The sequence below is a fragment of the Carlito syrichta genome, unplaced genomic scaffold, assembly GCF_000164805.1.
Source record: "Carlito syrichta isolate Samal-C Ts95f unplaced genomic scaffold, Tarsius_syrichta-2.0.1 Scaffold304234, whole genome shotgun sequence".
Classification (NCBI taxonomy): Eukaryota; Metazoa; Chordata; class Mammalia; order Primates; family Tarsiidae; genus Carlito; species Carlito syrichta.
The window spans coordinates 618233-645216 of record NW_007248330.1 but is presented as its reverse complement, the minus strand read 5'-3'; the positions used below and the strand labels follow the sequence as shown (position 1 = coordinate 645216).

The 26984-nt window shown below is 43.6% G+C and overlaps 2 protein-coding genes across 7 annotated transcripts in view; both read left to right on the top strand.

Moving 5' to 3' along the window:
* The window catches only part of SEC11A (SEC11 homolog A, signal peptidase complex subunit), a 44909-nt gene extending 27162 nt beyond the window's left edge, over positions 1–17747 (top strand). The window contains exons 3-7 of one of the 5 annotated variants that reach the window (XM_008059527.1): positions 2857–3006; positions 8350–8469; positions 9288–9325; positions 16958–17015; positions 17222–17747. In XM_008059527.1, coding sequence (XP_008057718.1) covers positions 2857–3006; positions 8350–8469; positions 9288–9325; positions 16958–16983 — 334 coding nt within the window. In that variant the 3' untranslated portion in view covers positions 16984–17015; positions 17222–17747. The remainder of the gene's footprint in view (positions 1–2856; positions 3007–8349; positions 8470–9287; positions 9326–16957; positions 17016–17221) is intronic. The other 4 variants (XM_008059526.1, XM_008059529.1, XM_008059528.1 and 1 more) reach the window with 4 other exon arrangements.
* A 6157-nt stretch (positions 17748–23904) lies between these two features.
* Positions 23905–26902, top strand: NMB (neuromedin B). 2 transcript variants are annotated; one of them, XM_008059524.2, is made up of 3 exons: positions 23905–24128; positions 24767–24939; positions 26622–26897. In XM_008059524.2, the coding sequence occupies exons 1-3, from the start codon at positions 23972–23974 to the stop codon at positions 26655–26657; spliced, it is 366 nt and encodes a 121-aa protein (XP_008057715.1). In that variant the 5' UTR covers positions 23905–23971; the 3' UTR covers positions 26658–26897. The 2 variants fall into 2 exon arrangements, with proteins under 2 accessions (XP_008057715.1, XP_008057713.1); XM_008059522.1 differs by having other exon boundaries at positions 23943–24128; positions 26627–26902.
* Positions 26903–26984: the final 82 nt, after the last annotated feature.

Below are 26984 nucleotides of genomic sequence, written 5' to 3'. Positions count from 1 at the left end.
TTCCAAGTAGCTGGAACCACAGGTACACGCCACCATGCCTGGCTAATTTTTTATTTTATTAAGAGATGAGGTCTCACAAAGTTGCTGTGGCTGGTCTCCAACCCCTGGGCTCAGGCAATCCTCTTACCTAGCTAGGCCTTCCAAAGTGCTGGGATTACAGGTTTGAGCCACCGCGCCCGGCCCCAAAGACTTTTAAATAACATTTTTAACAGTTTCTAAGTATTCAAGTATAATAATAACTTGAGCAACTGGTCTCCCAATCTACCTTCTTATCTTTTCCAGTTTACTCATTAATTCATTTAATATTTGAGCATGTTCTCCATATTTTATAGCTTCTGAAGTGATCTTTCTTCAGTGTACATGTGATTATGGTGTTCCCTGTTTGGAATTCTTGAGTGGCTCAAATGCAGCTTGGCACAATGAGGGTGGACTCTGTTGGACTCCCTTGGGTCAAATCTTTCCTTTATTTATATATAACTACGTCTTCTTAGCCTCTATCTCCTTCTCTATAAGTTAGGATAATAATACCTACTTCACACAAATGTTTTGAAGAGTCTTTTAAAAAAAGTAGACTAGCACTTTGCATACAATAAAGTACTCAATGAAAAGTCATTCAACCAGAAAAAGTCAGCTATTTTCTGCTTTGTGTATCTCTCAAGGAAGGTTTTATTTGAACAAAGAAAAAGTAATCAAACCAAAAACCTGAAAACTGTGTGTCTAGGCTGAGCATGAAGGTTCACGCCTGTAATCCCAACATTTAGAAGGCCCAGGCGGGAAGATCATTTGAAGCCAGGAGTTCAAGACTAGCCTGGGTAACATAGTGAGATCTCATCTCAACAAAAAATTTAAAAATTAGCTGGGTCTGATGGCTGGCACCTGTAGTCCCAGCTACTTGGGAGGCTGAGGCAAGAGGATTGCTTGAGCCCTGGAGGCTGCAGTGAGCTATGATTGTGCCACTGTACTCCAGCCTGGGTGATAGAGTGAGATTCTGATTCTTAAAAAAAAAATAGCCGGGCTCGGTGGCTCAGCCTGTAATCCTGTGCTTTGAGAGGCTGAGGTGCGTGGATTGCCTGAGTCTGCGGGTTCGAGACCAGCCTGGGCAACATGGCGAGACCTCATCTCTACAATAAATAAAAAATTAGCTGGGCATGGTAGCGTATGCCTGTAGTTCCAGCTACTTGGAAGACTGAGGTGGAAGGATCGCTGGAGTCCAGCAGGTCGAGGCTGCGGTGGCCAGGAGCGGCCACTGCACTCCAACCTGGGCGATAGAGTGAAACTCCAACTCAAATAAATAAATAAGTAATAAATAAGTAAATAATAAAAATAAATTAAATAAGAAAACTGTATGTCTAGAATATTTTGTATAATGCTTCATCAAACACATTCCTTCTTCTGCCCCATGAAAAACTATAACAAAAGTTTTAAGAATACACATTTACTGAAAATCCATATTCCTAGTGGTTCCCAAGTTTTGTTATACATTGGAATCACCGGTGTATATTAAAAAAAATACTGACGTCAGCCAGGCGTGATGGCTCTCACCTGTAATCCCAGCACTTTGGGAGGTCAACACAGGAGGATCGTTTGAGCCCAGGAGTTTGAAACCAGCCAAGGCAGCATAGTGAGACCTTGTCTCTACAAAAAAATCCAAAAATTAACTGGGTGTGGTGATGTGTGCCTGTAGTCCTAGCTACTCAGAAGACTGAAGTAGAAAGATCACCTAAACCCAGGAGATCTAGGCTGCAATGAGGCATGATTGTGACACTGCATCCCAGCCTGGATGACAGAGTGAGAACTCCTCCCTAAAAAATCAGATGCATGCCTCCCATTCACAGATATTCTGATGTAAATTGTTTGACACATGACCTGCAATAGGATTTTTTTCAGAGTTCCCCAGGTTATTCCAATGGGCAGCAAAGTTTGGGAACCCACTTCCATATCCCCTTACATTTTTGTTTGAGACTAGAGTCTTCAAACAAAAATGTTTGGATTTCATCGTTATTCCTATATTGAATTTTGTTTCCTACCTTTCTGTTTTCTTCTTACTTAAGCTGTTGTTATTTAAAACTGGAGCTTGAGTTCCTGAAAATACACTGAGAGGCTACTTTTTCACAGAAAAACATTTTATTAATTAATGCAAATATTTTAGAATCTTTTTAGAACTTGGTGTAAGGTGTAACAGGTAAGAGGTAATAAGACACTCTGTAGAAGTTCGTCTCTCTTATTACCATAAAACTGGATTTTTTTCTTGGTTTCTGAAATTCTTGGGCAGAAATCTCTGCTCTAGTCCTTGGTTTTCTTTTTTGTTTCCCTTATTAAAATAAATAAGTGAATTGATAACACATATTATCTCTAAGCTGGCTGTTCTTTGACTTGCTGAGCTGTTTTTCCTTAATGGGTTGAACCTACAAGGTCATCTTGGTCTGTATCTTTATAAATGGCAGAAGATGATCCAGTTCTCATTTGAATATATGAATATGTTTAGTGTTTTCAGATGAAGTGAGAATAAGGGCATTGTTTTTAAAGTTCACTCTTTTATATTCTGTTTGTCATTTGAAATTTTAAAAGGTTAAGGCATTAGTAACACTGCCCTTTTCAAGATTTAAGCTCCTTTGAATAGTAATGCTAGAAATGGAGTTAGTTAGGGAAGGCTAATAACTGAGAAATTTCTTTGATGTACCTTCTTAGTCTAAGGAAATCATATTTTGAGAACAATATACATTTATGTTGATAATAGTTGTTAAGGTATTGAGTATACTCCAAAGGTAATACTTTTGATTTTGTTGAATATCTAATTTTGAAAGTAAATTTACTCTCATATTTTCTTTTTGCTATTATATTCTTCTTCCCTTCCAGTGGCAGCATGGAGCCTGCATTTCATAGAGGAGATCTTCTCTTTCTAACAAATCGAGTTGAAGATCCCATACGAGTGGGAGAAATTGTTGTTTTTAGAATAGAAGGAAGAGAGATTCCTATAGTTCACCGAGTCTTGAAGATTCATGAAAAGTATGTGCAAAACTATATGTTTTTTGTTTTTAAATACTTTTGTTGAAGTATTTGCAGTACTTAGTGTTTTGTTTTGTTTTTGAGACAGGATCTCACTCTGTTGCCCAGGTTGGAGTGTAGTGACATGCTCACGGCTGTCACAGCCTTGACCTGCTGGGCTCAGGCAATCCTTTCTGCCTCAGCTTTCCAAGTAGCTGGGACTATAGGTGTGTACCACCATATCTGGCTAATTTTTTTATTTATTGTAGAGACGAGGTTTTGCTATATTGCCCAGGCTGGTCTCAAACTCCTGAGCTCAGGCAATCTTCTCACCTCAGCCTCCTAACGTGCTGGGATTACAAACGTGAGCCACTGCACCTGGCCAGTGTTTAGTTTTGACAGCCTAAAGATTGTGAAGAGTGAGGAACCCCTAGACCTTTCTTCCAGTTCGTTTTTATGAATGTCTGAAGGTTTAGTGAACATTTGGAAAACTAAATAGTTATCAATTCATTTATTACTCTGAAGGTTTTTCCAGAGGTTTTTCATGGTTCCCTTCCACTTCTCAGCCAGTCAGTAGCCCTGTATATAACTCCAAGAAAACATGACATATTGATCCTAAATAGAATATTGTAATATAATGGAATGAGGTAGCCCTCGTCTTTCAAAATATCTTTTTTCTTTTGAGTTGGAGTCTCACTGTCGCCCAGACCGGAGTGCTCCCAGCCACCGCAGCCTCGACCTGCTAGGCTCCGGTGATCCTTCCGCCTCAGCCTTCCAAGCAGTTGGAATTATAGTCATGCACTACCATGTCAAAAATATCTTTAAGACATTCTAAGAGACATTCAAAATAGGAATAAACTTACCACTGGATGTGGTGGCTCACACCTGTAATCCCAGCACTTTGGGAGGTGGAGACGAGAGGATTACCTGAGCCCATGGGTTCAAGACCAGCCAGGGCAACTTGTTGAGACCTCATCTCTACAATAAAATTAAAAAATTAGCCGAGCGTTGTGGAGCATACCTGTAATTTCAGTTACTTGGAAGGCTGAGATGTAGGGATTACCTGAACCCAGCAGGTCAAGGCTGCTGTGGCCATGAGCATGCCATTGCACTTCATCCTGGGTGACAGAGTGAGACTCTGACTAAAAAAAAAAAAGGTTGGGCATAGTGGCTCACACCTATAATTCCAGCACTTTGGGAGGCTGAGGTGAGAGGATTGCCTGAGCCTATGGGTTCAATCAAGACCAACCTGAGCAACTTGGTAAGACCTCATCTCTACAATAAATCAAGAAAAATTAGCTGGGCATGATGGCGCACTCCAACTCAAAAAAAAAAAAGAATAAATTTACCTGCCATCATACCTCGGTTGGGATAAATGAATGAATGAATGAATGTAGCCAGGCATGGTGGCTCACGCCTATAATCCCAGCACTTTGGGAGATGGAGACAGAGGATTGCCTGAGCTCAGAGTTTCAAGACCAGCCTTGGCAGCATGGTGAGACCTTGTCTCGGCAATAAATCAAAAACAAATCAGCCAGGTGTGGTGGCACGTGCCTGTGGTTCCAGCTACTTGGAAGACTGAGACAGAAGGATTGCCTGAGCCCAGCAGGTTGAGGCTGCCGTGGCTGTGAGCGTGCCACTGCACTCCGGCCTGGGTGACAGAGTGAGACTCTGACTCAAAAAACAAAACAAAATAAACAAAAAGAATAACTGTATCAACTTTTTAAAATTCCCAAGAAACATTCTGAAATCTAAGTTGTTCTTTTAGATATGAGTCTTGTGTTTTGTTCATTCTCAGCAATGCTTGTGAACAAAGCAGAACCACCTTTCCCCTGAATGTATCAGAGAGAAGCAAATTAAGCCCAGGCCCTGCTTTGGCTAGAGCAGAAGTTCTTCATTTTTACGTGTAATCCTTTGAAATTGAGTGAATTCATAGACTACTCTAAAACAGTTTCAGGGCAGATTTGTTGACAGTTAATGTTAATTACAAATTTCTTAAATTTTAAAAATAATTTTTAACAATTCTGAAGATTTTAAGGTATATGGTACTTGTAATCTGGGATTCTTTTAGAGTCCCCCCCTCCAAGCTAAGATTTACCAAGTGGATATTTTAGACTCTTGAGATACCTTTAACTAGCAGACTTGTTTAGATAATAGACCCTGTTAATATTCAGAAGTTTTCAATTTCCTTTTTTCTTTTGGGGAAACTAAAATACCTGGTTGGAAGTATCATTTGATTTAATAATCGTATTAACATTGTTCTTAAGTATGAGGCTAGGCTGAGTGTGGTGGCTCATGCCTGTAATCCCAGCACTCTGGAAGGCCAAGGCAGAAGACCTCAGGAGTTTAAAACTAGTCTGGGCAATATAGTGATACCATGTCTCTATAAAAACATTTTAAAAAATTAACCAGGTATGGTGGCACAGTGGTACTTACCTGTAGTCCCACCTACTTGGGAAGCTGAGGAAGGAAGATCACTTGGGCCCACAAGTTTGAGGCTGCGGTGAGCCATGTTCATGCCACTGCCCTCCAGTCTAGGCAACAGAGTGAGACCCCCAACTCAAAAAAAACAAAAAAAAATGAGGCCAAATGACAACTAAAATGTGTGTGTTTAGTAAGTTCATCCTATAGGAGCTCTTATAATTTGTGAACACTGGCATGTGATCAAGTATTTGGAAGGATAAAATTTTACCATTGGAGTGACTTAATCCTTAGCTTTGCTTTCCCGTGCCAATAGATACATTATTCTGCCCCCATCTGGCTTTATTTTTTCTTATCTGAAAAGTGGTCTTTTCCTCCTTCCTAATATCACAGTAATGTAATGGATGAATTAAATTCAAAACACTCTGAGCTCCTTGGAGGTAAATAATATTAAATATTTGATCCCTGTGCTAGCAAGGAAGAAATCCTTTATAAAGATGCCTTCAGTTAATATTTTGAGTCTATAAGTTGTGAATTGCTCTAATGAGAGCTGGTTGCCACCAGAGAATATTTGTTCCACCATTAGGCAGATGAAGAGTAACTATGGTTCTTCAAAAACGCTAGAGTGGTCTCTTCTAATTACATCCCAAAAAGGGGATATTGAGTGCATTAGTGTGTGTGTTTGTTTTGCCGACAAAACAAGGTTTTTGGAATAGCCTGGGTCTCCTGTAGTATCCTTTCCCTTTTCTGGGCAGTTTTGCATGTCCTGACTTTTCTCTCCTCATATCAGATTTTACTTTTGTGTCTCTGTGGGATTGATGTATTCATGATCAAATTATTAATAACTTCCCACTGTTTCTGATTTTCATGCTTCCAGCTAACTCCCTCCTAGCACCTGTCCTCTTTTACCCTTCAGGATTTTTGAGACATTCTTTCACTTACTGAATTATCAGCTACAGATTATTTTTCTCTGTATATATTTGCATTTTTTTCTAACTAGAATCTCATTTCAGTGCAAATGTGACTATTTGCACTTCACTGTCTTTGGTGTTCGCAACACCTTCCAATTTAGTTTCGTCTGCAGATTTAGTGTCTAGTGAGCTAGTTTCTGACTCAGAATCTAAGTGAATATTAGTTAGAAGTCTGAAGTTAATTTTTTTCTTTCCAGTACGGTTGTTAATACAGACACCCTTGCATTCATTTTAACCTGGTCTTTATCAACTGTAAAATATGTTTCGCTTTCAGTTAAATTTTAAAATTCCTGGAAACTCTATAAACTTTATGGTTCTTTAGTAGAATTAAACATAGTTTTCTGGTCAAGTGAGATGCTGTTCCTATAAATGCGGCATGTCTGAAAAATTGAAGTGTTTCTTCTTTTAAAGCTACCTTTTTTGTTTCTAGTATAAAAGCACTACATATTTGTGGGAGAAAAAAATAAGATAAAGTTAAAGCTATAGATAGCCACTGCTGATACACTTGTCTGTGTTGTTTTAGATCTTTTAAATACCTTTTTTGTTTTGTTTTGCTTTTTATTTTCTTTTTTATCAGTATTTTTTATTATGATGTTGTCTTTTTATTTTTTGAATCTGGAGAATTTCTAACATACACAGAAGAATTTAAGGAACCACCATACATCTATTACCCAGTCCCAGTAAAGATTCTTTTTTTTTTTGGAGTTGGAGTCTCACCCTGTCGCCCAACTGGAGTGCAGTGGCACGCTGCCGGCCACCACAGCCTCAACCTGCTGGGCTCTGGCGATCCTTCCACCTCAGCCTTCCAAGTAGCTGGAACTACAGGCGCGCGCCACCATGCCCAGCTAATTTTTTGATTTATTGTAGAGATGAGGTCTCGCCAAGTTGCCCAGGCAGGTCACGAACCCGCAGGCTCAGGCAATCCACTCACCTCGGCCTCCCAAAGTGCTGGGATTACAGGCTGAGCCACTGAGCCCGGCTCCCCAGTAATGATTAATGTATGGCCCACATTCTGTTCCATCTACACTCCTGCCTCTTCCCCCTCCTGTACTGTTTTGAATCAAATCCTAAAAATCATATCATTGTCTTATGTAAATATTTCGGTAAATATCTACAAAACAATCATTGGGCTTTTTAAAAACGTAACTGTAACTAGCATGGTTACACTAAAAAAAGAACAATAATTCTTTAGTATTATTAAGTCTTTGATCTTTGTTCAAATTCCCAATTGTGTCATAACTTTTTTTTTAACAATTTGTTTGAATCTGAATCCAAATAAACTCCTCAACTGCAGTTGGTTGATATGGCTTATAATCTCTTGTTTAAGCGGTAGGTTCCTTCTCCTACTTTCTTTGTGCTTGTAACTTTCTGGTTTAAGAAACTGGGTCATTGAGGTTCCCCATGGTCTTTGGGGTTGTTTTTTGTTTTTTGCTAGAGACAGGGTCTCCTCACTCTGTTGCCCAGGCTGGTCTTAAACTCCTGGGCTCAAGCCATCCTTTTGCCTTGACCTCCCAAAGTGCTGGGATTATAGGAGTGAGCCACCGCACCTGACCCATAGTCTGCATTTTGCTGATTGTATCCTGTGGGGTAGTTAAATGTGTTCCTTTGCTGTATATTTCCAGAAAAGTGGTAGTTTGTATAAAAGTGAGATTATACTCTATTATATGTGCTATTTTGTATTCACTTAATAAAATTCGTGTAATTCTCCAGTGTCCTTGAATATTTTTCTACATTGTTCTTAATGCGCATATAGTAGTTCAACTTCTTAATGTTGAGCTTTTAGTTTGTTTTTAATCTTTTATGAACAACACAGCTATTAACAATCTTGTAGCTACATGAAGAATTATTTTGACATTATGAATCATGAGAAAATACCACAGTGTCGCAGGAATTTGGGGTTAATGAAAGCACATTTTTTGCTTTCAAATGCCATGAAGTATTGGATAACTTGGGTTTCCCTTACTCTTTTAAGGCAAAATGGGCATATCAAATTTTTGACCAAAGGAGATAATAATGCAGTTGATGACCGAGGCCTCTATAAACAAGGACAACATTGGCTAGAGAAAAAAGATGTCGTGGGGAGAGCCAGGGGGTAAGTATAGAGGGGAGCATCTTAAACTTTTTGTGTCACTTGAAACATGACCCTCTCAATCATATTGTTTGATCATACATGATTGAATAGTTTGGCCCTGGTTCCACCAAATCTCTTGTGTATCCTTTGAAAATTGTGCTTCTTGAAATGCATTTAAAGCTTCAGGTATATTACTCCATAGGGGAAGAACTGGGCTGCAATAAAAAAATAGTATATGAGTGATGAGATGGTGAATTGGATGAGATAATTTTTTTTTTTAAAATCAGGATCTTGCTCTGTCACCCAGGTTGGAGTACAGTGGCATGATCATGGCTCACCACAACGTTGACCTCCTAGGCTGAGATGATCCTTCTGCCTTAGCCTCCCAAGTAGCTGGGAGTACAGGCACATGCCACCATACTCGACTAATTTTTTTATTTTTTGCAGAGACGAGGTCTCACTATGTTGCCCAGGCTGGTCATGAACTCCTGGGCTCAAGCAGTCCTCTTTGGCCTCCCAAGGTGTTGGGATTATAGGCCTGAGGCACCGTGCCCGACCTGGATGTTATAATTTTAAAAATTCATTTGTTTAAATGAGTCACTCAGTAAATCAGTACCTTCCATGTGCTCTAACGTCTATAGTGTGCTAGGCTCTGGGGCTCCAGAACAGTATTAATCCTACTTTGTGAATCTTACATTACTTAAGAATTTACCAAGTCAGCATTTCAAGTGTTCACCTAAATAAATTGTATCATGTTAATTTATTCCATATTATTTCTAGTCTTGAAATTGATGAGGTCAAATGAAATTAAAAAGTTATATTAAGCCCGTTTGTTTCAGATTTTATCAAGATAACAGATCAGTGGAGGACAGGAATTGTAAGTTACTGGTATTAAGGAAGTATGGGATTGTTACTACTTTAATGTTATTAATAGTATTAATAATAACTCACATTTATTAGGGCTTACTGTGTACCAGTGACTCATTCTAAGTGTTTTACAAGTATTACCCCATTTTAACCTCAGAACAACCTTAATATTCCCATTCTACAGATGAGGAAACTCAGGTGAGTGAGGTTACTTATCTGAGACCATACTGCTGATAGTTAAGTGACTGGTTGGCTTTGTAGCCCACCTTAACCATCACGCATAACATTTCCAAACAGGCAGTTGACTTTCTCTCACTATTTAGATACCACATGGCACTCTTGCCACTACTAGAGCCTCTGCTTTTTTTTTATTTTTTTATTTTTTTTTTTGAGTAGGAGTCTCACTTTGTTGCCCAGGCTGGAGTGCCTTGGCACACTTACAGCCAACGCAGCCTTGACCTGCTGGGCTCAGATGATCCTTCCACCTCAGCCTTCCAAGTAACTGGAACCACAGGTGTGTGCCACCACACCAGGCTAATTTTTTTGATTTATTGTACAGTGAGGTCTCACTAAGTTGCCCAGGCTGGTGTTGAACCCCTGGGCTCAGGCAATCCTCTTGCCTCTGCCTCCCAAAGTGTTGGGATTATAGGTATGAACCACCACACCCAGCCCTCTGTTCCTTTTGACCTAGGACAGACTGTGTGGATACAGAGTTATTACACCATTGATCAGGCCTGAAAAACGCTGTTCCCATAGAGAAGGAAGTACAGGTTGCTAAGTATAAGCTGCCTCAGTTACATCATGAGAGATGCTAACCTTGGGGCCAGAGAAGTCAGAGTAGGCATCATTGTGTTTTTTCCCCTGCAGAGCTGTTTTTTGTATATGTCACCACTTCAAGGGAACTTCATTACCAATATGGAGTTTAAAATACCTTTATAATACAGAGTAGGTCATCATTGCTTCTGAGAAATAACAGTCCTCATCTTCCTCAGTTCCCAAGATGCTGCTTTTGAATCTTTTTGTTTTTTCTCTGCTTGTAAATGTAAAGATTTATGTGGAAATATAAGTAAATATCATCATCAAAAAGCAAACTCAGGCTAGACATGGTGGTCCATTCTTGCAATCCCAGCACTTTGGGAGGCCAAGACAAGGGGATTGCCTGAGCCCAGGGGTTCAAGACCAGCCTGGGCAGCTTGGTGAGACCTTGTCTCCAAAATAAATCAAGAAAAATTAGCTGGGCATGGTGGCACGTCCCTGTAGTTCTAGCTACTTGGAAGGCTGAGGTGGAAGGATCGCCTGCCCAGCAGATTGAGGCTACAGTGGCTATGAGCATGCCACTGCACTCCAGCCTGGGAAACAGAGTGAGACTCTGACTCAAAAAAAAAAAAAAATAGCGAAATCAAGCTGGGTATGGTGGCATATGCCTGTAGCCCTAGCTACACGGGAGACTAAGGCCTCACTTGAGACAGGAGATGGGGGCTGCAGTGAGCTATGAATGTGCCACTGCCCTCCAGCCTTGGCAACAGAGCAAGCTCTAGTCTTTTTTTAAAAAAAGCAAAATCACTTCTCATCTCCTTCTCTATTTCCATACATATTTACTGTTAACTTTCTGGTTTCTGTTCTTTTAGACTTTATGGGATAGGATGCAGGTATTAAGATATACATATTTTTATATATAAACACGTTTTGTGTACCAAGGAAGAATGGTCACATTCTTACAACCTTTTTTTTTTTTTTTTGAGTTGGAGTCTCACTCTGTCGCCCAGATGGGAGTGCAGTGGCATGTTCGTGGCCTCCACCTGTTTTTGTTTGTTTGTTTGGTTTTTGGAGAGATGTGGGTCTTACTCCATCACCCATGCTGGAATGCCGTGGCACAATTATAGTTCATTGTAACCTTGAACTCCTGGGTTCAAGTGATCCTCCTGCCTTAGCCTCCTGAGTAGCTGGGACTAGGTGCGTGCCACCGTGCCATCATTTTCAGAACTGTGTGCTATTCCCCTATATGGAAAGACCAAATAGATTTTAAGTCAATTTCCTATTGTTAGGTGCTCTGATTTTTTTATCCAGCTTTTTTTTACTGTGAATAATGTTGTGATAAACATCCTTGTCATGTATATATCAGTGCTTCTGCACATTCTTCACTAGAATGAATTGGAATTCATTCTAGAAGTGGAATTACTGAGTAAAACATACTCATGTTTTAAGGCTTTTGACAAATTTTACCATACTTGTTTATGTATATACCTGCCAGTGCAAGAGAGTATTCCTTCATCTGAGTCTTGATTCTTAAGTGTTTGTTACAGCTGTATCTGCTCACCGTGGTCCTTTGCTTAGATAAAAAATATATCATCCTACCGAAGGTTAGAGGATCGGTGCTTTTACTCAAGTAACTTGTCCTTCTGAACAATTTTTGAAAAATCCCTAACTATGTATAATGTTATTTCCAAAATACCAACATTGAAAATATGGACCATTTTGTGACTTTTAATTTAAAAATGTAATAGTCCAGTACTCTCTGAATTAAGTAACTTTCCATGAAGTATAAAAAACATCTGGGACAGGAACAGCAGGAGAACAGAATCTCAACTGTACAAATTCATTTTCCATTAATTATAACACCACTGACCTTGACACTTAATGGAACATATCACCTTCTTTTTTTTTTTTTTTTTTTTTTTGAGTTGGAGTCTCACTCTGTCACCTAGACTGGAGTGCAGTGGCCGCTGCCGGCTACCGCAGCCTCGACCTCCTGGACTCCAGCGATCCTTCCGCCTCAGCCTTCCAAGTAGCTGGAACTACAGGTGCATGCTACCACACCCGGCTAATTTTTTACTTAATGTAGAGATGAGGTCTCGCCAAGTTGCCCAGGTAGGTCTTGAACCTGTGGGCTCAGGCAATCCACTCACCTCGTCTTCCCAAAGTGCTGGGATTACAGGCTGAGCCACCAAGCCCGGCCCAAATCACCTTCTTTTGTGAAAATTGTGTTTATGGAAATAAAATAAAACATAAAAAAATATAAATTAAAATAAAGACTGACCTGAAGAATCAAAAAACAAAAAAAGAAAATTGTGTTTATAAAACACTAAGCTGATAATTCAGAGTCAGGCTATACCCAAGCTTTGAGAATAGAGCTTTTCCATAGGCAAGTCTGTGAATGTGGTACAAATGTCTTTAAACATTTTAAAAAATGTTTTGATTTTTGTTTTTTTGAGTCAGAGTCTCACTCTGTCACCTAGCCTGGGATACAGTGGTATGCTCATGGCTACTGCAGCCTTGACCTCCTGGGCTCATGCGATCCTTCCACCTTAGTCTTCCAGGTAGCTGGAACTACAGGTGTGCGCCACCACGCCTGGCTAAATTTTTTGATTTATTGTAGAAACAAGGTCTAGCCATGTTGCCCAGGCTGGTCTCGAACCCTTGGGCTCAGACAATCTTCTTGCCTCCACCTCCCAAAATGCTGGGGTTACAGATGTGAGCTACCACACCTGACCCTGATTTTTTTTTTAACAGCTGCACACTAAAAATTTTTTTACATGAGCCCTAAGTATCTAAATTAAAATAATTTGTAAAAATTTATTTCTTAGTTAAAAAAAAAGCCAGACCAGTGGCTCATGCCTATAATTCCAGCACTTAGGGAGTCAGAGCTGAGAGGATTGCCTGAGCCCAGGAGTTTGAAACCAGGAGTTTGAAACCAGCCTGAGCAACTTGCTGAGACCTCATCTTTACAATAAATCAAAAAATTAGCCAGACTTGGTGGCGTGTGCCTGTAGTTCCAGCTACTTGGGAGACTGAGGCAGAAGGGTTGCCTGAGGTCAGTAGGTAGAGGCTGGTAGCCGTGAGCGTGCCACTGCACTCCAGCCTGGGCAGCCTAGTGAGACTCGGACCAAAAAAAAAAGTCACATATATTGGGTGATAAAATTCACTATTTAAAAATGTATGATTCAGTGGGTCTTAGCATATTCACAAGATTGTGGAATCATCACCACTAATTCTAGAACATTTCCATCACCCCAAAAATAAAACTCTGTACTCATTAGCAGTCACTTCCTATCCCTTGCTTACTGCAGTCCCTGACAACCACTAATCTACTTTCTGTCTCTGTGGATTTGCCTGTTTTGGGCTTCTCATATAAACAGTATCATACAATATGTAGTCCTCTGTGTTTGACTTCTTTCACCTGGCATAATGTGTTTAAGGTTTATTCATGTTGTAGCATGTAATAAAAACAAGTTTAGAAAATGAAACTAATACTAGACCAATTAAGGATTTAATAGAGGTAATTGTTTCTAAATCCCAGAAATTAAAAAGCTCAGGAAGACCTGTTAGTCAAAGAAGAGTAGAAAGCAGCAGGAGAAAAGGACAGAAGGCTCACAGAAATCCAGGGGCTAGAAATATTGACATTGGAGAGAAGAGTAATAGAAAGGGGCAGAATAATTGAACTGTTTTATGGATAAGACTCTCTAGGGCCGGGTACAGTGGCTTGTACCTGTAATCCCAGCACTTTAGGAGGCAGAGGCAAGAAGATTGCTTGAGCCCAGGGGTTCGAGACCAGCCTGGTTGACTTGGCAAGATCTCGTCTCTGTAATAATTCAAAAAAATTAGCCAGGTGTGGTGGCACACACCTGTATTTCCAGCTACTTGGAAGGCTGAGGTGGAAGGATCGCCTAAGCCCAGCAAGTCGAGGTTGTGTTGACCATGACTGTGCCACTGCACTCCAGCCTGGGCAACAGAGTGAGACTGCAATTCCAAAAAAAATAAAAGACTTTTAAACTTATTTTGAGACAGGTTATTTTTTAGCAAAATTATCCTTTTTTGGTCATTGCATATTCTCTTATTTAGTTGGCTAAGTGGAGTCCAGGCTTCCCCAGACTTAGAGCCCTTTTTGTGGAATCTTTTCTTTACTGTTCACTTGGCCTTTTGCCTAATGATCTCTCTTCATTGCCTCCCCAAACATCAGGAGACAGTTATTCTGAGGCTACTTCCTCAGCAGCACCTTTGATCCCAGGAATTTCCGGGGAAATGTATTTAACCACAGGAGACGTATTTTACCTTCTAGATGTTAACTTGCAGTTGGCTTTGTAGGTGGCATTTATTTTACTTATTTTAAATTTTGTTCTGCTTATTAACAATTCTGCTTTAGCATATGAGCTTATCTGAGCAGAACAGGAAAAAAAGTACAACTAGTTTGGATTTAATATGACTGATAGCATCATTATGCACTTGATTATCAACTCTTTGCTTACCTTTGGAGGGAAGCAGTAGTGCAAATAATTAAATCTTTTGTTTGACTTTGGACTGCCTCTTTGTATTCTAGCAGCCTTATGTCCTGCTTATATTACTCAAAGATCAAATTGCTTTCATTTCACTTGTAGTGGGCAAGGAAAAGCCCACCTTTAAAAAAAAATGTTTCCATGGATTACTCATAAGTAGCTATGTTGGGAGCCAAAGGCTGTGCTGGGATTACAGGCATGAGGCACTGTGCTCAGCTTTAAAATGTTCTTAAATTAGCTGATTTACCTTAACTGAAAGTGGTTGCTTTTATGAAGGTACTAAAAATGAAACAAAAGAATAAGTTATTGAATTAAAAAAGGAAAACAATATTAAAAATAACAATTAGCCAGGCGTGGTGGCGCTCTCCCGTAGTTCCAGCTCCTTGGAAGGCTGAGGTGGAAGGATCGCCTGAGCCCACTGGCCCTGAGCGTGCCACTACACTCCAGACTGGGAGACAGAGTGAGACTTCGACTCAATAAATAAATAAATAAATAAATAGGAAACCTCTCTACATCCTCTTAGAGCTTAGCATTGCCATTCTGTAACAACTGTTACTTTTCAGCTCTTGGAGGTCCCAGAGGTTAAGGCTAAAGCTTGGACCCTAAGAAAGAGGTATTGTTTGCCACCACACACCTAGTCTGTTCATTTCACATTATAACTGTGTTTTTTAAACTTTGATGTTTAGGATCAGCATTTGGGTGTCATTTTTCAGAGATCCCTGACTCAGTAAATCTGGGGAAGAAATACGAATCTCCACTTTCAACGAGCCATCCAAGTGATTCTGACAAAGGAGGGCTAGGCTTTAAGAAACACCAGTGTATGAAATAGGAGTTTGAGAATTAGAAGAGAAAAATAGGTCTGGGTAATGCTGCCAGGAGGGAGAGGGGCAGGAAGAGGTGAGGGCAGGAAACAGGAAGTAAGGGGAGTTCTTAAAAGGAAGTGAAATGTATCAGACAAAATGTCTGTTCTTCAAGTTTGTCTGAGGCTTTGATGGTATAGGTGTTAACGTAGGAGGTGATTTCTGTTCATGCTGCCTTTGGCATGGTGCGAGGGTTGTGGGTGCCCTGAATGAAAGTATCTGGGCTATTTTAAAGTGGGCTAAGGTCAGCCTCCACTTCAGCCCAACCTCTCTTCTTTATGACAGGCTCTAGCTTAGTATGCTATTGCCCAATCCACTCTGGAGTCCAGCAGTAGAAGAGGAGGAAAAAGAAGTTGTACATTTGCTAACCACCTTTTCCTCCTACACTGATGGTGCCCTGTTGATTTTCTCTTTCTGCTCTGAATTCTGACGATGTTGAAGCATCCTTTGCATGGAAGGGAGAATTGAAGCCTTGAGAGAAAATGAGATTTTCCCAAGAGAGCAAAAAGAAGAGGCCCGACTTTCAAACATTCAATCAGGCAGTATTTACTCTCTGTCTGCTATATGCAAGGCACTATATTGACCTTGAGGGATGCAGGGGGAACAGGATTGGCATTGTTGTTGCTCTTATAGAGCATAAAGTCTAGAAGGGGCAACAGACACTATATAGCTAATTATACAACTAATTATTTAATTAAAATTACACTAATTATGATAAAGACCTCAGAGGAAATACGTCAGGTGCTATAAGAGTATTCAACAGGTGGTTTTGCCTAGTTTGAGAGGTCAAACTTTAGGGGCAAGAGGAATTATTAGAAGAAGCTAGTGAACAAACAGCGATGTAGCAGCCAGAGAGGTAGATGATGAAACAGATTTGTAGTGTCTTGCAGAAACCAAGGAGAAGGGATTTCAAGAGCAAGTTTATTGTCATAAAAGTCAAATGCTGTAGAGATATAAACAAACTTGGGCTGACTGGTTTGCTGCATATGGTAATTAAAACTATTCCAGAAATGTTTCAGGATTAAGATAGCCAAACCTATATTTTAGGTAGTTAAAAATGAGAGGGGAGTGAAATGCTAAGTACTGTCTATGATAGAGCTCTTACACTCACTTTTTGACCACTTAGCATGAAGTACCTAATATTCTGGCTGTTTTTGCCTTGTCTGCCTTCCTGAAGGTTATGATGACAAACCTAGCCCCTAGCACTATGTCAGCAGGTAGCATGAGGGTCACCAGCTAGAGACATAAGATCTCAGATCTGTTACTGGTTCTGCCAACAGAAACCATGTACCATGGGTATGATCATCTGTTTCCTCATCTCTACAATGGTGATATTCCTAACTTTCCTATCACTTGGGCTGTTGAAAGGAGCAAACAGGGCAATTTGGATAAACGGGCTTTGTGAACTGAAAATTAGTATTGTGTAGAAGATATTAATAATGTTCAGTGAAAAATAACAACTGCTTTACCTAGGAAGTTCTGTGATGATCAGTTTTTGGTTTTTTGTTTTAGATTTGTTCCTTATATTGGAATTGTGACGATCCTCATGAATGACTATCCTAAATTTAAGGTAAGATCCTGCACTCTATGTTTCATTACAAATGTGATCTTTTGCTTAGTTTTGGAAACTATTAAATGGATTACAGTTAACAAATGAAAGATGAATTAGATAGTTGAATAATTTATCATGGTCACAAAGACCAGTTTATTAATTAACGCTAAGAACTTGTAAACTCTTAAAAGCTTCTCTGACTTGTGGTTCTGTTTTTTTTCTAGTATGCAGTACTCTTTTTGCTGGGTTTATTTGTGCTGGTCCATCGTGAGTAAGCAGTCTGCCTTGCTGTCCCTCAGAAGATGCTGTACTTTTTGTTACTGGATGTCTGGAGTAGATATTGGTCTGTGATTGGTGGAATGGACAACACACATGTTGACACTTCTTGGTAGCACTGGTTTGCATTAGTTTATGTTTCCACACCAGAGTATGTGTGGGCGGGCACATGTGCACCATGGAGTGCACTCAAGGGGACTTTCAATCACAGGATTTCATAGTTGTCATTGTCACACTTTCACATTTTTGTACATTAGTGAATTTTTTATATTAAAAGGTTGAGCCAAAGCCCCCAGTGTTTGTATTTTGAAGCCAAGCTTCACTTATAAAGTGCCTACAGAGTTCTGTAAACAAAAATGCAACTCTGCACGAGTTTGAAACCATCATACCTCCTTATAATGGGAATGGCATATACTAAGGTGGTCGTAAGTCTTAACTTTTCAAAATTTTAAATAAAAGACTTTGCACATTGAATCCCTTATCCCTGAATTGTGTTTGTCGGGAAAGCTTCTGAGATTTACCTTCCTTGACTGGTTCTTAGTACTCCTTGGGGGAATATAAAGGCTTAGTGTCAACAGTCTTTCAGCTAAGGGCTCCAGTTCTCCTCTCCCTGCAAAGGATGTTTCAACATCATAAGAAGTATGCTGTTAGTATTAGTATGACCTAATACTAACAACTGTTTTTTTTATTTGTATTGTTTGTGTTTTTGTGAAGCAAAAGTAGCCATTGACATTCATAGGAAATTTCTTTTTCTTTTTTTTTTTTTTTTTTTTTTTGAGTTAGAGTCTCACTCTGTCGCCCAAACTGGAGTGCAGTGGCCGCTCCCGGCCACCGCAGCCTCGACCTGCTGGGCTCCGACGATCCTTCTGCCTCAACCTTCCAAGTAGCCAGAATTACAGGCATGCACTACCATGCCGGCTGATTTTTTGATTTATTGTAGAGATGAGGTCTCGCTGCCCAGGCGGGTCTCGAACCCGCGGGCTCAGGCAATCCACTCACCTCAGCCTCCCAAAGGCGCGGGATTACAGGCTGAGCCACCGAGCCCGGCAGGAAATTTCTTAGTCATAAAATTGATTCTTCCCTCAGGCATGATTCGGATATGTATAAACCCAGCTACTGTTGCTGAGAGGTTCAGAACCTCTCGCTATAAAACTCATAACCCTTTCTACACTTGAGATGTTCTTAGCCCTTTCTACATGATGACCCTGTGTGCTGGCAGCTGGAGGAGACACGTTGCTGGGGGGCAGGCATTCTGCTTGTTGTCTTCAGACTCTCATTTGCCTGGATCTGTTCTCTTAAATGTCTGGCTTTGCTTTTCTCTAATGCAGACTTAAAGCAGGCAGAGTTTAAAGTCGTGAATGCAAAGCCTAGTTGTGTGTTTTCTTTTAATATTGAGGCAGTCAGGAAAATAGGGAGTATAGGGTAAACCAACGTGTTTTGAACACAAAATGCTCTTATTTCTGGCTTCTTATTCTATTAATATGAAATCTCAAAGTAAGCAAGTTTTGTGTTGGGCTACATGAACAGTTTCTATTATATGCTCAACTGAGATAGAAATCATTCTGTACTGTAATGCTAATGGAAAGAAAATAGAGACAATCTTCTGAAGCCCTTCCCTATAGAGAATAGTGCCATCCTAAATCCATTAACTAGACTTTAGTCTTCAGACTTTGGATATGGGCTCCCCATGTTCATAACAGACTATGAAACTTGGCAAGTCACTGCAACAGATGTTTTTTAAAACCCATTTGCAAAGCTTATATAGTACTTATGGGGGGACCAAAAAAAAAAGGGGAATTAATTTTTGAAGGGTGGGCCCCTTGTTGTACAGTCTTCCCCCACTAGATAAGTGTTCTAGGAACCCATCAGCATCAGGGTACCAGTTAGCGTTGTTGTGAGAGGCTGCTTTCAACTTCAGTGAATGTTTTTTGGAGATTCTTTCAGTGTGTTTGCCCCTTTCACGATGGGTGATTTACCAGCGCCTACACCGTGCTGAGTGCTCAGCAGTTTTTGACCCAAAATGGCATGACCCCTGTGCTCTTACCTCTCTTTTGACTCGATCTCACCCAAGCGACTTTTTTTTCCCTTGGATGAAAGAAGTCCTCAGAGGGAAATGTTTTGCTGATATTGAAGAGGTGAAACAAAAAATGGCAGAAGCTCTGAAAGGAATCAGAATTGGTGAGTTCAGAAACTATTTTGAGCAGAGGAAAAAGCATCTGAATAGGTGTAGTGCATCAAACGGGGAGTACTTTGAAGGTGACTGAAGTTTAAACATGTAAGAATAAATACGCAATTTTTTATAAATAAATTCCTGATTTTTCTGGGTCCCCCTTGTATATTTTCTCATGAGACAAGGAGAGGCTGAAACAGCCCCTGTGTGAAATGGCAAAAAATTATTATTTACTCCATTGTTTTCTTTTAGTCACCTGTGAAAGATGAGGTTAACTGCTTAGCCTAATCAATGCACTGACTCTGTTTGGAACCAACCTTTCTAGGTCTACTGTGGGGGGAAAGTAGTGTGCTTTGCTTGCCAAGGACCCTGGGATCCTAGCTTGTCTGAGTGTAAACATCTTTGTACTTGTATCTTCATCTCTCCAGATTGCTACTCCTCATACACTTATTGGGAAGAAAACAATACTTTCCTCACTTGCATATTTTCATACCAGTTGTGTAAAGTTATTTTTCGTGCTTTGCTGGATGCTCTAGTTGCAAGCTACAGCTACATTTCTTTGAAAAAACTAATCAAAGCATTTACAAACATTTGGAGACTAGGCACAGTGACTCACCTGTAATCCTAGTGCTTTGGGAAACTGAGGCAGGAGGATCACTTGAGGCCAGGAGTTGGAGACCAGCCTAGACAACAGCAAGACCCCATCTCTATGAAAAATTTAAAAATTAGCTGGGCATGGTAGTGCACACCTATAGTCTTGGCTACTCAGGAGGCTGAGATGGGAGGATTGCTTGAGCCTAGGAATACAAGGCTGTAGTGAGTTATGATTGTGCCACTGTACTCTGGCCTACATAACATAGCTAGACTCTAACTCTAAAAAAATAAAAATAAAAATATTTGAATCGCTCCATTAGACAAAAATTAAAAGATTATTTGTGATTCCAGTTTTTATATTGTATAGTAATAGCACTAAACATAAGACTTAAAATGGCAGGGTTTATTAGTAAATACGTTTCTTCTTTTTCTTTTCTTTTTTTTTTAAGAGACAGGGTCTTACTCTGTTGCCCAGGCTGGAGTATAGTGATGCTATCATTAGCAGCCTTAGACTCCTGGGCTTAAGTGATCCTCCTACCTCAGCCTTTCTTTTCTTTTCTTTTCTTTTTTTGAGTCAGAGTCTCTGTCACCCAGGCTGGAGTACAGTGGCATGCTCACGGCCACCCACAGCCTCAACCTGCTGGGCTCAGGCGATCCTTCCTCCTCAGCCTTCCAAGTAGCCGGAACTACAGGCATGTGCTACCATGCCTGGTTAATTTTTTATTTATTGTAGAGATGAGGTCTCGCCAAATTGCCTGGGCTGGTCTCAAACCCGCACGCTCAGGCAATCCACTCGCCTCGACCTCCCAAAGTGCTGGGATTACAGGTTGAGCCACTGAGCCCAGCCAAGCAAAAACATTTATATGTCCCTTATTTCAAGTGACTTGTGATTTAAAAACCTGGTGCAGTTGAAATGTTTTGCTGGTGTTGGTTATGATAGGGCTTGCCATGTTCTCTTCCACCCCTTTAGTCACCCTTTGGTGAGTCTTCCCCACATTTTCTGGGGATGTCCTCGAGTGTTGTAGTATCCTGGGAGGGTCAAGAGTAAACTCTGGAGAGCCTCATGTCCATTCGATTCACTGCCAGCCTTTTCCCATGGGTTGGAGGCCTTTGGACTTTCCTGGCCACCAGAGTGGACTTAGGGAACAGGCGGTCTGCAATTGAGGTCCTCATGCTAAACGCAGCTTGGCACTTTCTTGGAAGCTGTGCACTCCCTTGAGCAAGCCCCTGTCTCTGCTATGCCTCCCATTTATTCCCTGAGGTATGCAGAGTGCTCCCGTGTCTGTGGAGCTGCTACCCTGTTGCTTTCTCAGACCTTGTATTAGGCTGACAGGCCAGATGGTCCCAAGGGTATGTGGCTCCAGTCTCAGAGCTGTGGTTGGAGCTGTGAGCCTGGACTGTATCAGAAGAAGCTTTGCTTAAGTATAAATAAACCCATCTGAGCAGAACCCAGGGTCCCAGAGTCACCTGCGGCAGAGAGGCGAAACTCAAAATGCAGTGCCTACTCCCTCTCCCTCCTGAGGTATCTAGACCCAACTTGGTGTTGAACTTTGGGATGGTAAAATGGGAAGGGACGTGGTTGAGGGACAGCTGTATCAGCCTTGCACAGATTTAGGGGCCTGATGCAGTGGTCCTGACAGACCTCAGGTCTGATTCCAGTGGGATGTCTGGGCAAGCAACTCAACCTCTCTGAGCCTGTTTCCACCTGTAAAATGAGGAGAGAGAAATGCACCAAATAAGGCTCTTTCGGGCATTTGAGTGAGTCAATACCAGCACCTGTGTGTTCTACCTCCGTGGACCAGGGAAGCTGGATAGAGGTGTGATGGATGCAGAGCAGAAGGAGGGGGTCGAAAAGGAATGATTATTACTGGAAGGTGCTAAGAGCTATATCTGTACACCATGGTTGAGCTGTGACAAGAAAGCAGAGAGATGTCAGTGCCAAGGCGGGGGATGAGGAGCAAGGAGACTGGGGAAGAAGCCAGGGCCAGAAATGGAGTAATCTTGACCTGTGTGCCATGCTCCTGGAAGCTGGGCACAACAACCAGCTTTTCTTTCTCTCTTTTTTTTTTTTTTTTTTTTTGAGTCGGAGTCTCACTCTGGCGCCCAGGCTGGGCTCAGGTAATCCTTCTGCCTCAGCCTTCCAGGTACCTGAACTACAGGCATGTGCACCATGCCCAGCTAATTTTTCTTGATTTATTGTAGAGATGAGGTCTGATCTCGAACCTCTGGACTCAGGCAATCCTCTCGCCTCAGCCTCCCAAAGTGCTGGGATTCAGGCATGAGCCACTGTGTCCGGCCACACAACCAACTTCTCATATGAGCTTCCCATCTAGGATGGTGGCCCTCAGAGCTAGCAGGCTTTGCTGATCTAGATGTGTGCAAGAATGACAGTAGCAGGCACCAATACTGAGCCAGATGGGAGTAGGGTCTGTCACAGCCACACCATTGTGTTCAGGAAGGGGTCCAGAGTCCTGGGGTTGATCTGACTCTGCTCCTTCATCATTCACTCCTTTGTCTACTTTCTCTCCAGGGAGATGGTTAACTCCCTTGGGAGCAGGGAATTGCCTTTGTCTCTCCTCCTTCTGTGTCTAGCATGGTCCTGTGAATATTGGTGTTCAGTAAATATTTAGGCCAAAAAAAAAAAAAGTATTCTGGAGCATAGCATCATCCCCTGCTCATTAAGTGATGCCACTGATCCAAAAGTTCTTTCCAAGACAAGTCCTGTTATTCTCCTTGGGAGAATTAACAGAGTGTTGGCTGTGAGAGGGCAGGTCCTATGGAACTGCAGCTTCCTGCCACAAAATAACTGTGCTAAATTTTTTTAAAATATTGGGCTGGGTATGGTGGCTCACGCCTGTAATCCCAGCACTTTGGGAGGCTGAGGCAAGAGGACTGCTTGAGACCAGGTGTCAAGATCAGCCTGGACAACATAGCAAGACCCTGTCTCTACAAAAAAATAAAACAATTAGTCAGGCATGGTGGTACACACCTGTAATCCCAGCTACTCGCGAGGCTGAGGTGGAAATATTACCCAAGCCCAGGAGGTGGAGGCTGCAGTGAACCATTATCATGCCACTGGACTCCAGCCTGGGTAACAGAGTGAGATCCGGACTCAAAAAAAAAAATTAAAAGTACTAAAATAAGGGTAATGTGGTTATTCCCATTTTACAGTTGAAAGTGAGCTTAAACGAGGCCACCGCTTGTATTATATGGACTGCTGGTCCAGTGCTCTTTCCACTTCCCTGACCCAGAGATCTGCTTCCTGACCATAGGCCAGGCCCTCCAGCTGGGTCCAGCTCAGTGGCTCCTCGTCCCACCCTCCATTATTCTGAGTTCCCAGCCGGAGTACCTGATGTGCCCCCCAACATTTCCAAATTGCCTGGCGTGTGCTGGCCAAGGTTGGGCAGACAGCGAGGTGAACACGGCCCAGATTCCCTCGGAGGGAGGGGGCGACGGCGCTCCCTTGACTGGGCCTTGTTGCACGGGAGGACGGCTTCTTCCCCGAGTTTTACTCTCGTACAGCGAGGCTCGGAGTGGGGAAGTAACGTGTTGGCGGAAAGCTCGGAGTGGGGAAGTAACGTGTTGGCGGGAGCGGAGAGGGAGGGCCGGGGGAACGAGCTTTGCGCCAGGCCCCCGCCGGCTCCGGGCCGGCCTTAGCCCGCAGCTGGTGGGCTTCGCCTGAGCCCCCGGAGAAGGCGGCGCCCAGGCGCGGGCAGGAGCGCGGGGCGCAGGTCTGTGCGGAGGACCTTCGGAGGGTGGCGCCTCTGCCGGAGAGCTCGGCCGTGGGGGTCCCGGGGAGGGCGGGGCGGCGCGCCGGGGGGGCGGCTCCGGGGCAGGCTCCGCCCCCAGGGACGCGGGTTTAAAAGGAAGGAAAGCGGGCCGGGGACACGAGCAGCCGCGAGCGCCGGAGCGGAGCTGCAGCCTCGGCGCCGCCATGAGTCGGCGGGCAGGGGGCGCTCGGCTGCTTCGCGGCCTCCTGCTCTTCGCCCTGCTCGCCGCGGGCGTCGCCCAGCTCAGCTGGGACCCCCCGGAGCCCCGCAGCCGCGCCAGCAGGATCCGAGTGCACCCTCGGGGTAACCTCTGGGCCACCGGTGAGTTTGGGGACGCGGGCAACCCCCTCAACCCTGCTGGAACCGTTTCCTACTCAACCCCCTGGCTGCTCCTCAGCCACGGACACTGGTGTCCGGGCAGGTGGGTACCCTGGGGCTCATCTAATTTTAACAGATGGGCACTTGAGACGCAGACAGGGCAGCGGCTTGGTGAAGCTCACCCGGCCAGTCTAAGGCTGCGCTGGGGCTGGATCCTAGCTCTGACTGCAGGCTGGTGCCCCTTCCCTTAGGCAAGGCATCGCGGAACTTTCTACCCTCCGGTCTGTCTTCCCTGCATCTCCACCCCACACGCACCTCTTCATCCTCCACTTCTCTGTCCTTTCCCACCCCTCATCTATGCAGGCAGCACAACTAGCAAACTTTCTCCCTGGCCCGGGACCATCCCGCGCTCCTTCCGGCCGTGCCAGCATCCCCACCCCGCCACCAGTTAAGCAAAGCTTAAGGTAGCAGGCTTTGCCACCACCCAGACGTCTTCGTGGCTCTTTGGTGAGGAGGAGGTGCAGGAGGAGGAAGGTTGCATATTTTAGCCACAAGAGCAGAAAGGGGGAGACGAAGAACTCTCCCTCTGGGGTAAGATCCTCACCCCCTGACTTTCTTGTGCCTCGCCATGTCCTTTCTAGGTCACTTCATGGGCAAGAAAAGTCTGGAGCCCCCCAGCCCATCCCTGTTGGGGACAGCTCCCCACACCTCCCTGAGGGACCCAGGACTGCGGCTGAGTCATGATCTGCTCAGGATCCTCCTGCTGAAGAAAGCTCTGGGCATGAGACTTAGCCGCCTGGCCCCCTACACCCAGGTGAGCCAGACCCCCACCCCAGTACCAGGAGGGCTTGGCTGGGGCCAGCCCAGACCCAACATGGGAGCGACTGCCACTGGCACTGAGTTTAGGGTGTGACTGTCTGACCAGGGCATGATGGGTGTGGACCCCAGAATGCAGGGTTCCAGGTCTCCCTGTGTCACAGGGTTCAAGGGGAAAATGCTCCAAAGAAGGGCAGCTGACCTCCCTAGTAGGCCCCAGGGAGCAAGATGTAGGAAGGAAGCTCCCCCTCACTCTCACCCATCACCCAGTCTAAGGTCTCAGCCTGGGGTGATCCAGCCTTTTGCAGCAGGACCTTCTCCCTAGTTCACACAGCCTCAACCTACCCTAGCTGTGCCCTGGGTACGCAAGTGGCCAGACCGGGACCTGAGGCCCAGAAAAGGAAAGAGAAGTCAGCAGCCAAGATAGAGCCTGACCCTTGTTCACCCTGACCAGTGCTCTCTCCATCTCATCTGCCTCCGTAGCATGGCAGGTTGATCAGCTTCAGCACTCTTGACATTCTAGGCTGGGTCACTCTTCAGTGTGGGAGCTGTCCTGTGCATGGTAAGATGTTTAGCTGCATCCCTGGTCTCTACCACAAGATGCCAGTAGCATCCCCCACCACAACTAAAAATGCCCCCAGACATCATCAGATCCCTTGGGGAGAGGGTCCCAAATCACTCTTGGTTGTAAATCACTGGCCTATGTACGGGGTCAAAGTCCCAAAGCCAAAGCCAAGTCAGCCTTAGTGTCTAGCCTGGTTGAGTGGCAGCTCCTCGATTCCCTCTCCAGGCACTGTCCCCACTGCACACCACCCACTGGTACTTGTTGCTGCAGGAGAATGTGGGGTCTGGCAACAACAGTTTGGGCTCCTAACCCAGCTACTCAGTAGCTGTGTGATCTGAGAAATATTTCTTAACATCTCTGAGCCTCATCTTCCTCATCCATAAACATAGTATAATAGGTCCATCTCCTATTAAATGAGGCCATTTCTGTCACTTGTTCAACATGGTGCCTGGTGCATAGAAAGCCCTTAGTAAACGGGAACAACCCATCCGGGAGCTTCCTGGCACACCTGTTGCTGACTCACCTTCCATCTCCCCCACCATGCCCAGCACATAGTGCATGTTTTGAAAGAAGAGAGGGGCATTCCCTAGGGAATGCCAATCCCAGCCCCACCCAACATCCCTGACTTCCTGATGGGCAGAACCACAAGCCCTTGGGGACCTCAGATGTAATGGATAGGCTGAAGTCCCCAGGGATGTAATGGATAGGCTGACTGAGGCTGAAGGGAGACGATGTCTCTGCTAGGCTGTTGGTTTTGAAGCTCTGAAACACACAGACCAGCTAGAGAATCTCTGAGAAAGCAGCACCTAGCCCTGGGGCATGGGGCTTCAGAGTGACGTCTGGGGTGGGTGAGGGTGTGAGGACCCTGACACTGGCCCATCACCAGGTGCTGTACTTGGTTTTACTTTCATGATGTTCTGTGACCGTGCAGTTGAGACTGTATTCTGAGAAGACTGCTGCCCCAGCCTCTTCCAGGCCCTTCAGTGTTAGGAAGCCTGCCTCAGCCGAAAGCCTCCCCCTGCCCACCTCTGCAGACATCTAGCACTTAGGAGTGGCAGGATGCCCCTGTCATTTGTCCCCTCCCCAGCTCAATTCTTCTGTATGTTTCCCTTCAGTACAGGAGGCTGCTGGTGCAAATACTGCAGGAATAACTCCAGTAACGGGGCAGACACAACAACATGGCTTAGATTGTGCCCGCCCAGGGAAGGTGCTGAATGGGACCCTGGTGGTGGCCCCATGTGGACATAAATCCTGAGCTCAAATCTCTGTTACTCCATTACAGTGATTTCTGGTTGGTTCACCAGGAATGTCGCTGATGCAGACAAAAGTTATGTTCCTGCTGTATTTCTTGCTTCCCTGTTGAAGTTGTGAATAAAGCCTTGCTCTTTAAACGGAATGTGTGGTCCTCTTCTCCCAGCCAGTTTGGGGAAATGGGAGGGAAAGGGGGCTGGAGGGCGGGGCGTGCACTGAGACGGGGC